At 63.4% G+C, this 10,174-nt stretch overlaps 1 protein-coding gene and 2 non-coding genes across 5 annotated transcripts; 1 reads left to right on the top strand and 2 right to left on the bottom strand.

The window, feature by feature from the left end:
- Positions 1-4,075, top strand: MOGAT3 (monoacylglycerol O-acyltransferase 3). 3 transcript variants are annotated; one of them, XM_032237495.1, is made up of 8 exons: positions 1-94; positions 1,134-1,214; positions 1,385-1,492; positions 1,936-2,006; positions 2,418-2,622; positions 3,042-3,213; positions 3,456-3,658; positions 3,828-4,075. In XM_032237495.1, exons 2-8 carry the CDS (start codon positions 1,148-1,150, stop codon positions 3,980-3,982), a joined length of 981 nt encoding a protein of 326 aa, XP_032093386.1. In that variant the 5' UTR covers positions 1-94; positions 1,134-1,147; the 3' UTR covers positions 3,983-4,075. The 3 variants fall into 3 exon arrangements, with proteins under 3 accessions (XP_032093386.1, XP_032093385.1, XP_032093384.1); XM_032237494.1 differs by lacking the exon at positions 1-94 and adding an exon at positions 617-723; XM_032237493.1 differs by lacking the exon at positions 1-94 and adding an exon at positions 781-964.
- Positions 4,076-5,992: 1,917 nt separating this feature from the next.
- On the bottom strand, positions 5,993-6,066 carry TRNAT-AGU. Its single transcript has one exon. It is a non-coding gene; the product is annotated as a tRNA-Thr (tRNA).
- A 362-nt stretch (positions 6,067-6,428) lies between these two features.
- Positions 6,429-6,500, bottom strand: TRNAW-CCA. The gene has a single exon. It is a non-coding gene; the product is annotated as a tRNA-Trp (tRNA).
- Positions 6,501-10,174: the final 3,674 nt, after the last annotated feature.

The following is a 10,174-nucleotide window of genomic DNA, read 5'->3' as shown; positions in this document are numbered from 1 at the left end:
TAAAGCAATTTGAATTCCACCACTGCCGTCCAGGGTTGACCTAGGGATCCAGAATCCTAGGGATCTGATTGGCTGTCCGGTCTAAGGAAGCCAGGTGAGTCCTGGGTCTGGGGAGTTCTGGGGGGGGGGGCTTTCCCGAGGGGGTGTGTGGAAGTTCCCAGTGATGGGCTTTCTCTGGGGCGCATTTGTGGGGCTGCCTTGGGTTGAGATGGGGTTAGGCAGAGGGGGCCAACTGGGGTGTGATGGGGGGGGGAGGGATCGGTCTCCCTTGTGCTGCCTGGCTCTCTCTTCCCAGGGCAGAGCAAGTGGCGGGGGCGATCTGAGGGAGGCCTTGGGATCTGCCCGCCTTCTCCACCTGAAGGCTGGGGCTCCTGGGGAGGGGGAGTCTCCACCGGCTGGCATGGGTGCAAAGGGGGGCGGGGGGGCCTTTGAGCAGGTGCGGCATGTGGCGCCCCAAGCCTGGCCCCATAAAGCCCTTGGCCTCCTCTGGTGCTAGAAATTAAATGGGGGCAGGGCGTATGGGGCGGGGGGGGGGAGTTGTCTTTCACTCACACTGGAGAAGCCAGGAGCCTGGTTTCCAGCCTAGACGGGGGGGGGGGGGGAGGACCTGGGCCCGAAGCGCCCTCTGCCCAGCCCTGAGCCTTGCTGGCAGCTGACCTTTGACCCCCCACCTGAGCCCAGCCCCCCCACCTTGAAAACGGCTCCAGCCTGGAATCCTCGCAGGTCAGCCCAAGCAGAGCCGGGGGTGGGGGCTAGTAGTGGGTTGGGGGGGCTGGAAACAGGGAGTTCGGATCCCTGCAGGGCCCAGGCGGCAGGGGAGGCGGGCCTTGTGCAGCGGCTTGGCCTCCCTCCTTCTCGCACCTGCTCCCCTGCCTGCTCGGAGGCCGAAGTTCAGCCGGCTGGAGGACGTGGAGCCTCATGGGCGGGCGGGTGGCTGCCTCTCTCCCCCCTCCTCCCCCTGCAGGTGGGCGGAAGGAGCAGCCAGACTCTGGACGGCCAGCGGGGAGCGACTGGGACCCGGCTCGGGACCTCCCTCCCCCCCCCCCCCCAGCATGGCTGCTGTCCGTTCCCCGGATCAAGGGGCGCGTGGGGGCTGCTCTGTGACCGGTGGGCGCTTTTGCCTCCTGCCACAGGTCGGCCAGAGAAGATGATCCTGCGCAAGCAGCTGGAGGCCCTCAGCGTCCTGCAGTGGGTACTCACCTTCCTCTTCTTCGGTAGGAGGGTGTGGGGGAGCCCCCTTCCTTTGGGGGGGGGAGGAGGAGGGCAGCCCTCGGGGCAAAGGGCCTGGGTCCTCAGGCTTCCTCTCCCCTCCGGGAAAGAGCCAGTGGGGGGCAAGGGGCCCACGTGACACCTGCCCTCTCCCCCCCCCCCCCCCCACAACCAGGCCTCTTCTTCTCCCTGCTTCTCATCTACCTGCTCTTCACCTCCTTCTGGTCCCTGAGCGTCCTCTACTTCGCCTGGTGGATTGTGGACTGGGAGACCCCCACTCAAGGTGCCCGTCGGTCCCATCTCTTTCCTCCCCGGGATGCCCAGGGCCGCCCAACTGAGCTTCGAGCTGCCAGGCGTCTTCCTGATCCTCCTGCAGCGAGACGGGGGCTCTTGCTGGGTCTCCCTGAGGGGGCTACTCTCTCCCCCCCCCCTTTCCCATGGGATACGGTTGTGGAGCTGGGCCGGGGAGGAGGGGCAAGGGAAGAACCATGGTCTTCGGGCCTACTAAACCGTGCTGCCCTCTTGCCTGGTCTGCGTGGACGTTTAGCCCGGCAGCTGTGTGTCCGTGTGTCCGGGGAAGCGGGATCTGATCGCCCCGCTGGTCCAGCAAACCCCAGCCTTCCCTCCGGAGCCCAGCGTTGGGGGTTGGGACTTGTGGGGGGCCAGCCCCGCTCCTCCCGCGAAGGGCCAGTCGCCCATCCTTGGTTGTTGTGCTTGTCCTGCCAGGAGGCCGTCGCAGCGAGTGGTTCAGGTGCTGGAAGCTCTGGGAGCTGCACAGGGACTATTTCCCCATCAAGGTAGGAGGCGCAGCAGCCGGTCTCCTTCGAAGGCAGCCTACAGCCCCCCAAAAGAGCTGCTTCCCGCTGGGCCCAGTTAAAGGGGCCGGCCTGCCCTTGGCCAGTGCCTGAAAGCCCGAGAGGGGTCACTGGTGGGGCAGGAGGGCACCAGGAAAGGCCGCAGCTGAAAACCCGCCCCAGACAGCCGCACAGATGAGGGGGGAGAAAGGGTCCCCGGCCCAGCTTCTCAATGCCTTGGAAAATGGGGAGCGAATTAAGGCTCTGCAGCTCTTTGGGTAGGACGGTTAGCCTGTGGAACCCATTGCCACTTGCCCTGAGGCCTGCTCTGCCCTTGGGCCGCTGGTCACCAGTGTGGAAAAGGGAAGGCCGCCCCACCGCTGTCCTCTTCTCCCCCTGCTCTCTTCTCCCCAGCTAGTGAAGACGGCCGAGCTGCCCCCCACCAGGAATTACGTCCTGGGCTCCCACCCCCATGGCATCATCTGTGCGGGGGCCTTTTCTGCCTTCGCCACGGAGGCGTGTGGCTTCTCCCAGGTCTTTCCCGGCCTCAGCTCCAGCCTGGCCCTCCTCGCCGGCCTCTTCTACCTGCCCGTCTATCGCGAGTACATGATGAGCGCAGGTGAGAAACCTTTCCTCTCCAGCCTGGTTTCTGGGCCCACATCCTGGAAGCCTTCAAGGGGCTCCTCCCTCCTGGCATTCTGAGGCTTGGGAGGTTTGGGGGGTGGGTGGAGGCTGCTGCACTGACCCTCCCTTTGGAGGGTTTCGGACACAGCCCCAAGTTAAGATAAGGGAGGATCCGCCCTCCACCTAGGATCTGTCTGTCCTTGGAAGACCGACTAAGCGGGAATCTCCTTGGTGGGGAGGGGAGGGGAGGGGTCAGCAGCCCCCTGAGCTGGGAGGCAGAAGGCAAAGAAGGCTCCAGGTGGCTCAGGCAGGAATGCAGCCCCCGTGCGAAGGCACACTAGACTTATGCAGTGAAGGCCCTTTCCCCTCCTTCAAACTTGGGTCTCTCCTCCCACCGTCCTTGTGCCCTTCCAGGGATGGTGCCAGTCAGCAAGAAGTCCCTGGACTTCCTGCTCCAAGCGGGGCCGGGACACGCAGTGGTCATCGTGGTGGGAGGCGCCACAGAGTCCCTGGACTGTAACCCGGGCGAGCAGCGGGTGCATCTCTCGGGCAGGCGAGGCTTCGTGCGGCTTGCACTGCAGCACGGGTGAGGGTCTCACTGCAGCCGTGGCAGGAACAAGGGAGGGGGGGCTTTTAGAATGGGCACATGTTGGGGGCACATGTTGGGGGTCCCCAACTTCCTCACCTGTCGGTGGAAGAGGCCTCGCCGGCCTTCGGCAACACTCGTCTGAAGCTCTCGGCCGAGCGAGGCCACCGTGCAGAGCCCCACCGGGGGGGCTGGTGGGGCCTCCTGTCTCCCGTGCAGAACCTCCCCATTTCTGTTTCCAGGGCAGACCTCGTCCCCGTTTTCTCCTTCGGAGAGAATGACATTTTCCGGCAGGTGCAGTTCCCCGAGGGCAGCCGCCTCCGCCGTCTCCAGCTTCGCTTCAAGCAGCTGGTCGGCTTCGCTCCCTGCCTTTTCGTGGGGCGCAGCCTCTTTTTCAGCCGCTGCTGGGGGCTCCTGCCCCAGCCCTCCCCCATCACGGTTGTGGGTGAGCCTGGGATCTTCCCCTGCCCCCCCCCACCTCCACCTCCACCCCCGGGCTGTGGGAGGGCAGCCTGCATTGGCCGGGAAGGGCCAGCCTTCCGTTGCCCTTTCTCTCTCCCTCTCTCTCTCTCACACACACACACACAGAGACACATTTTCTTCCTCCTCTGCAGTGGGGAAGCCGATCCACGTCCCTTTGCGTCCACACCCTAAACCGCAAGAGGTGGACCACTACCACGGCCTCTACATCCAGGCACTGCAGCAACTCTTCGAGGAGCACAAGGGCACCTGTGGCCTCCACCCCTCGCAGCAGCTCTTCATCACTTAGGGACCCCCTCCCCAGCCAGGGAGCCAGAGGCCCCTCCCTGCTCAGGCGGGGATCCCCTCTTCGGCCCCCCAGTCCCAATAAAGAGTTTTACATTTGGTGGCCCTCGCGTCTGCCTTCTGCGTCGAATGGGAACGGGGTTGTCAGAAGTGGGTACAGGAAGCTTAAACCAAAAAACCTCTTGCCAATTGGGGGGGGGGGCAAGCTGCGGGTCAGCCGGGCCTCATCCAAGCAGAGTTCTCTAAGGCATTTGACAAAGTAGGTGGCAGCTTCTTGGTAAGGTAGAACAATATGAGATAGGCATGGATTCCTAAGCGGCTGACCAACCGCAGCAACATAGAATCCTTAATGCAGGTGTGTCCAAACTTGGGACCTTTTAAGATTTGTGGACTTCAACTCCCAGAATTCCCCAGCCAGGTTTGGACACCCCTGCCTTAATGGAACTATATCTACAGGGAGGGGACCATTCAGGGGGAACCTCAAGTTTCCGCCTTGAGCCCAGTTCTCTTTAACATCTTCATAAATGGTTTAGATGAGGGGATAGAAGGGGAACTGATCAAATTTTCAGACCACACCGAGTTGGTGTTGGATTACTAACTCTTTAAAACATAGATTCAAGATTGAGTAGGATCTTGACAGAACCCTGGGCCTTATCAAAATGCAGCTCAGCGCTGAGAAAAGTCAGGTATTGGACCAGGGCAATCTAGACCCAATGCCCAGGTATAAGGTGGTACCTGACTCAAGGGCGGTAAGTGTGAGAGGGATCTAGGAGTCCCAGTGGGCCAATAGGAGCAACTGATGTGCTGCCAAAAAAGGCCGGTGCAATCCTGGTTAGTCGCTGAGCCACGTCCGACCCATTGCGACCCCAAGGAGAAGGTTCCTCCAGGCCTTCCCGTCCCCTCCCATCCTCTGGAGGTAGACGATGCAACCCTAGGCTGCATCCACAGAGCAAGGATCGCATCACCAGCACAAGAAGCGATGCTGCCGCTGCACTAGTGAGGCCACGCTTCGAAAACTGCCTGCGGATCTGGTCATCACAATATTTAAAAAACGCCGGGACTCCAGGGCATCGGTTCTCAACCTTCCCTCTGCCAACCTCTTCCCTAGGCCCTCTCACCCAGTTCCTCATGTGGTGGTGACCCCCAACCACAGAGCGCTGTCTCGGTTCCTAAGACCACCGGAAGTATGTTTTCCGGTGGTCCTGGGCGACCCCTGTGAAAGGGTCTTTTGACCCCCCCCAAAGGGGCAGCGACCCACAGGGTGAGAACCGCTGCTCCAGAGAAAGGGCAGAAAAGACGTGGAAAGAGGGTCAAGGTCCGGAGGCTGAGCCTTGATGGCCGCTTGAAGGAGCCCGGGGCCTCTGGGAGCCAACAGAAGAGGACCGTTGGGGAGGACCTGGCTACGGTCTTCCAGGGTTTGAGGGGCTACCACCAAAAAGGGACTGGCTTCCTCTCCACACCCCAGAGAGCAGGAAAAGGGGAGGGATGGGTGGGAGGTTATTAAAGGGAGAGCCAACCTAGGAAAACATTTCTGACTGTGAGAACCATCCTCCAAAAGTGGTGGCTGATCCATCACTGGAGGTTTCCCAGAATAGACTGGACAACCATTGGACTGGGATGGGACACATCCTGCCTTGAGCAGGGGCTAGACTAGATGGTCCCCGAGGTCCCTTCCAGCCCCAGGGTGGCAGCATGTTCTAACTGTTGGCTCCGCATTTCGGGGAGCCCAGAAGGGAGGCGCAGTGGATGGTCCCTCGGGGGTTTTCCCTCTGACCCGCTAACTGCGAGCGTCCAATGGGCTCAGCTCGCCCTCGGCGGCCCCTGCTTGCTACCCTGATGTTCACGGCTGACGCTGCCCGGATCCGCGGCCTCTTTGCAAGGCCTGAATCTGGAGCAACGGCAAAGGTTCGGCCTCCGAGGAGAAGGGCCGCCGCTGCCGCCTTCCGCTGGGCTTGGGGCCGGCCGTTATTCCCAAGCGCTGAACGCCGCGCAAAATGGGAAGGCGGCGGGCAAAAGGCACCGCTGGGATTCGAACCCAGGATCTCCTGTTTACTAGACAGGCGCTTTAACCAACTAAGCCACGGCGCCACCCGCCGGTTTTCTTCCGCGCAGGCCTGGCTGTTCAGTGCAAGCTGGCATCAGAGCCTCGAAAACCCGGCCAGGAATTTTGTTCTTGGACGGGATGGCGACGGACCAATCCCGGAGCGGCATTTTCAACACCAAGAGACGGACGGACGGAGGGAAAAACGGGAGCGGGAGAGGAGGAGGAGGAGGACGCGGAGGGAGGCCCCCTTCTCGGGTGGGGGAGGGGGCGTCGCGGGGAGGTTCGAGTGCGGTAGAGCCCAGATGGAGCTGAACTCGGGAGGGCGCTTCCTTCCCGACCCCGCAGCGTTGCTCGGAGGCTCCCTCTTCCCCCCGCGGGTCAGCGCAGCCCGGAGTAAAAAAAAGATTGACCCCGACGTGATTCGAACACGCAGCCTTCTGATCTGGAGTCAGACGCGCTACCGTTGCGCCACGAGGTCGGTGGCGAGCCTCCTGTGGCAGCCTCCCCTGTGGGCCTGGCACCTCCCGCTCGGGCAGCGGCCCAGGAGTCGCGGGGGCCTCGAGCGGAGTCCGGCCACCTCCCCCCCCCCCAACTAGCCCCTGCGGGACCCCGACGGCGCTTCGAGAGGTGGGCGGGGTGGGGGTGGGGCAGCTGCCTTGCCCAGCGGCTGGGAGGGGTCTCGGCCGTGGCCCTCCCTCCGCGGGAGTGGCGGGGAGCTTGGCCGGGGGAGGCTGCCCGTAGGCGAGACGTCGGGGCATCCTTGGCGCGGACTCTGCCCGTTCAGCCTCGCCCAGGGAGCTCTGGAGCCGTGGGGCAGAGTGAGCGCTTTGGGACTGGAGAGGGGAGCGGCGGCTTCCCCGGCGCAAGGAAGCCAGCCGCGCATCCACCCCGGCTTCAATCCCCAAAGAGCCAGGCTCCCCCCTTCCGTGGCTCCCGGGGTGTCCGTCGGCCTTCCCAGGCCGTGGAGTCCCAGGCTTTTCATCCCCCCCTTCCTGCCCAGGAGGAGAAGGGCTCGGCCGGGAGCTTGAAAACAAGAGTGGCGCTTGTGGTCGGTCCCCCCCCCCCAACCGCCAGGCTGAGGCCCCCGTGGGCGCTTCCGAGAGGAACCGGTTCCCCCTCCCCAAATGCGCTTCTCCTGCCCGTTGGAGGCGCCGCTCCCCGCCCCAGTCCTCCCCCAGTCCCGCCGGCTGGCTCGCTTTTAACGGGCGGTCGGGCTGGGCGGCTCTTCTGCTATTGATCGCCTGTTTCCGTGTCCCGAAGTCACGATCGACCCTCGGGGGCCACGTGGACCCATTTTCTCCATGACGCTCCGTCCGTCCCTTGACCTCCCAGCCCTTTCGGTGCCCGCTCCGCCCCTCGCCCCGAGAAGCGCTTCTCCTCTTCCCCTCTGCCTCCCCCCTCCCGCCTTCTTCCCGCTTCTGAAGAGCACGAGCGGGGCCTTCGCCTTTGGGGCTCCCAGTGGGGACGTTGGTGCCTGGAGTGAGAAGTCCGGGTTGATCCCTTTGGTGACGCACCGGTGGCTTTCTGGGCTCTCCGGCCTCGCCCGGGGCCCCCAGCCCAAAGTCGGAAGCCCCCACCTTGCTTCTCCCAAGCCCAACTGTGGCTGGCTGGCTCGGCAGGTCTGGTTTTTTGTAGGAAGAGGCGCCACCTGGGACATCCGAAGGAGGCCCTCGGGCTGCTCTCCCCGCTGGAGTCCCGCCGGCCCTAGCAGAGGCCTTGATGGCTCTCGCTCCTTCTTTGCGGATGATTGACCCCCTCAATGGCGTCGCTCGATTTTTATCCCACCTTTCATGCCTACTCCGCCGCCAGTTCTAAGCTTGACTGTTGTGTCCCTTGTCCTTCGTTTCTCTACACTTTATTTTAATCCCGTTTCCCCCTCGGCTCTTCTGTGCTTGCCAGTCTCCTCCTCGGCCTCTTCTGGGGCTCCCTGGCCATCAGAGGATGGCTCGTTGGGACCCTCCGTGAGCCACGGAGTCCCTGGCAAAATGTTCACGAGAGAGAGGGGGGGGGAGATGGAAGGTGGTTCTGACCCAACCCATCTCCCCTTCCCCTTTCAAGAGGGCCGGCTGCTCCGTGCAGATGAACCTTATCTAATCTGGCGCTCAGCTCAGGTTCCCTTGCTGCGCTCCAGGGCTGGGAGAAAGCGGCTTCTCCCCGCTTCCTCCACTCTTCCACCCAGCGCCGGCTCCTGGCCACCAGTTCGGATGACTTCCGGCTCTTTCAGGGCCGGGAGAGGGGACAGGCCGGATCTCCTGGCCCAGATTGGCTCCCTAGAGCCGGAGGCCATCTGGCTCTGCCTGCGGTGGGCGCCCTAGCCCTGTGGCTGGTCCCCGCGCCGCTCGGGAGCTTTGAAGGCAGCGGTGGCCGCACCTGTCGGTGGGGAGAGAAGCCTCCTCTGCCCCCTCCGGCCTCCCACGCTCCTCTCTCGCGCCCACTCCTCCCCCAACACTGACGTAAGAGCGCGCGAGAGGGGGGGACTGGTCGCCCCCCACCGCTGGTGGGCGGGGCAGAGGGATGGGGGGAGCTTATCTCCATCCTTCCTGGGAGACGGCAAGGTCTTTCGGCGGAGAGGGACCGCCCGGCCATCCGACCGACGCCAGACCGCAGCGGCCAGAGCTCCCTGGCAGGTGCGCCATCGGCTCCAGGTTTTCGCTGCCCTTCTGCGCTTCCGCAGGTATTGGCCACCCTTCCCTGCATCGGCCTGTCGGCGTCGGCGGGTGTCGGGGGAGGCAGTTGCGGGCTGCCGGGGCGGGGGGGTCGGCGGGAGGCGCTGGCGCGGCCGGCGTCCCGCTCGCTTCTTTCAGCCGCCGGAGCCGAAGTGGAAGTTGGCTGCAGCCGGCAGTTCCTCCAACCGAGAAAGGCCTCGGCGGCGGGGATTGGGGGGCGGGGGGGGGCGAGTTGGCTTTCTCCTCGCCTCCCGTTCACTCTCCGGGGGCTTTCCGTGGAAAGGGAACGTCTCCCTCCGGCCCCAATCCCGTGGGGCTCGTTCCGCTGCCAAAGGCCGAGCAGAAGACTTGGCGTGGGAAGGAGGGGTGACTGAAGCAGTGCCTCGTCCGGGGGTCTCCTCGGCCCTCAGCTCCGCCCTGCAGGTTTCCCCAAGGAAGGGCGACGGCTGCTGCGTTCCCCCTTGGTGCCTTTTCTGTTTCTAAGGCTCATCACCTGACCGGCAGGAACGAGGCCGTTGGAGGGCCCCCCCCCCGCGCGCCCGTGTGTGTGTGTGTGTGTGTGTGTGTGTGTGTGAGAGAGAGAGAGAGAGAGAATGCAGGGAAATGGGAAAGAGGGAAGCAATGCCCCCCCCTGCCCACACCAATTTGGTCAGGCAAGAACTCTGGGGCAGTTTACTCGGGGAACTCAACCTGGGCTGAGGGAGGTGAGGCTGGATTTCCATTCCAGTCTTAAGAGGGTTTTCACTGAGGGGCTCCAGGAGAAAATGGTGGCAAAATAGGAGGGCAGAGGTCGCGTCAAGGGCATTGGGCTGAAGGCCTCTGCCGGCCTCTGGGGTGGGAAGGGAGGACTTTGGTTGCATCCATCTTTGGTCAAGCCGTGCCTTCCAGCCCACCAGGTGGGTCTCTTGGTTCCACGTTGGCATTTTGTTCAGCAGCCTCCAGGCAGGGAGGGCTTCCGTGGGCGCCTCTGAAAGCCGTTGGTTCTTGCTCTCCCTTTGAGAGGGTGGCTGCAACAAAAATACTTTTTGCTTAAGCTTTGAATGTGAGAAAGTCCCTGGATCTGACTGGATGTAAGGATGGATCTGCAGGCTTCCTCAAGATCCCAGGCTGCCTTTTCCCCAAGGCACAACCTGTGTGGTGATGACGTGTCTCCCTCCCCACCTGGTCGTAGGGGGCCAAGCGGGACTTCTGCTGAAACCTACGGGAAACAGGAAGGACCAGCCAGACAGAGACGAGCAAATGACTGGCCGGGGATCCTGGAACCACCTTCTCTTGCTGGGCCTACGCCCACCCCCAGTTCCTCTTCTCCCCACCCACCCTCATTTTCCATCCCACCCAAGGGAGGCTGTCACCAGCCTGTGTGCCCTGCACCCTACTGGAGGCCGGATGTGCCGCTCGGGGAGGGCTGGGGGACCCCCCTCCATGGCCCTTCCGGGGTCCTTGACGGAAATCTGTGTCCCTGCAGCCGCCGCTGTCTGTGCGAGCC

The sequence above is a fragment of the Thamnophis elegans genome, chromosome Z, assembly GCF_009769535.1.
Source record: "Thamnophis elegans isolate rThaEle1 chromosome Z, rThaEle1.pri, whole genome shotgun sequence".
In the NCBI taxonomy this organism is placed as follows: domain Eukaryota; kingdom Metazoa; phylum Chordata; class Lepidosauria; order Squamata; family Colubridae; genus Thamnophis; species Thamnophis elegans.
The sequence above is the reverse complement of the archived record's forward strand: the minus strand, read 5'-3'. Positions and strand labels throughout refer to the sequence as shown.

What these genes read in the sequence shown, in the direction of transcription:
- MOGAT3 (XM_032237493.1), top strand. Translation starts at nt 919, where the DNA reads ATGGGCGGGCGGGTGGCTGCCTCTCTCCCCCCTCCTCCCCCTGCAG. An exon ending in CCCCCCTCCTCCCCCTGCAG is followed by an intron (nt 965 to 1,133) that starts GTGGGCGGAAGG and finishes CTCCTGCCACAG; the next exon opens with GTCGGCCAGAGAAGATGATC. An exon ending in GGGACTATTTCCCCATCAAG is followed by an intron (nt 2,007 to 2,417) that starts GTAGGAGGCGCA and finishes TCTTCTCCCCAG; the next exon opens with CTAGTGAAGACGGCCGAGCT.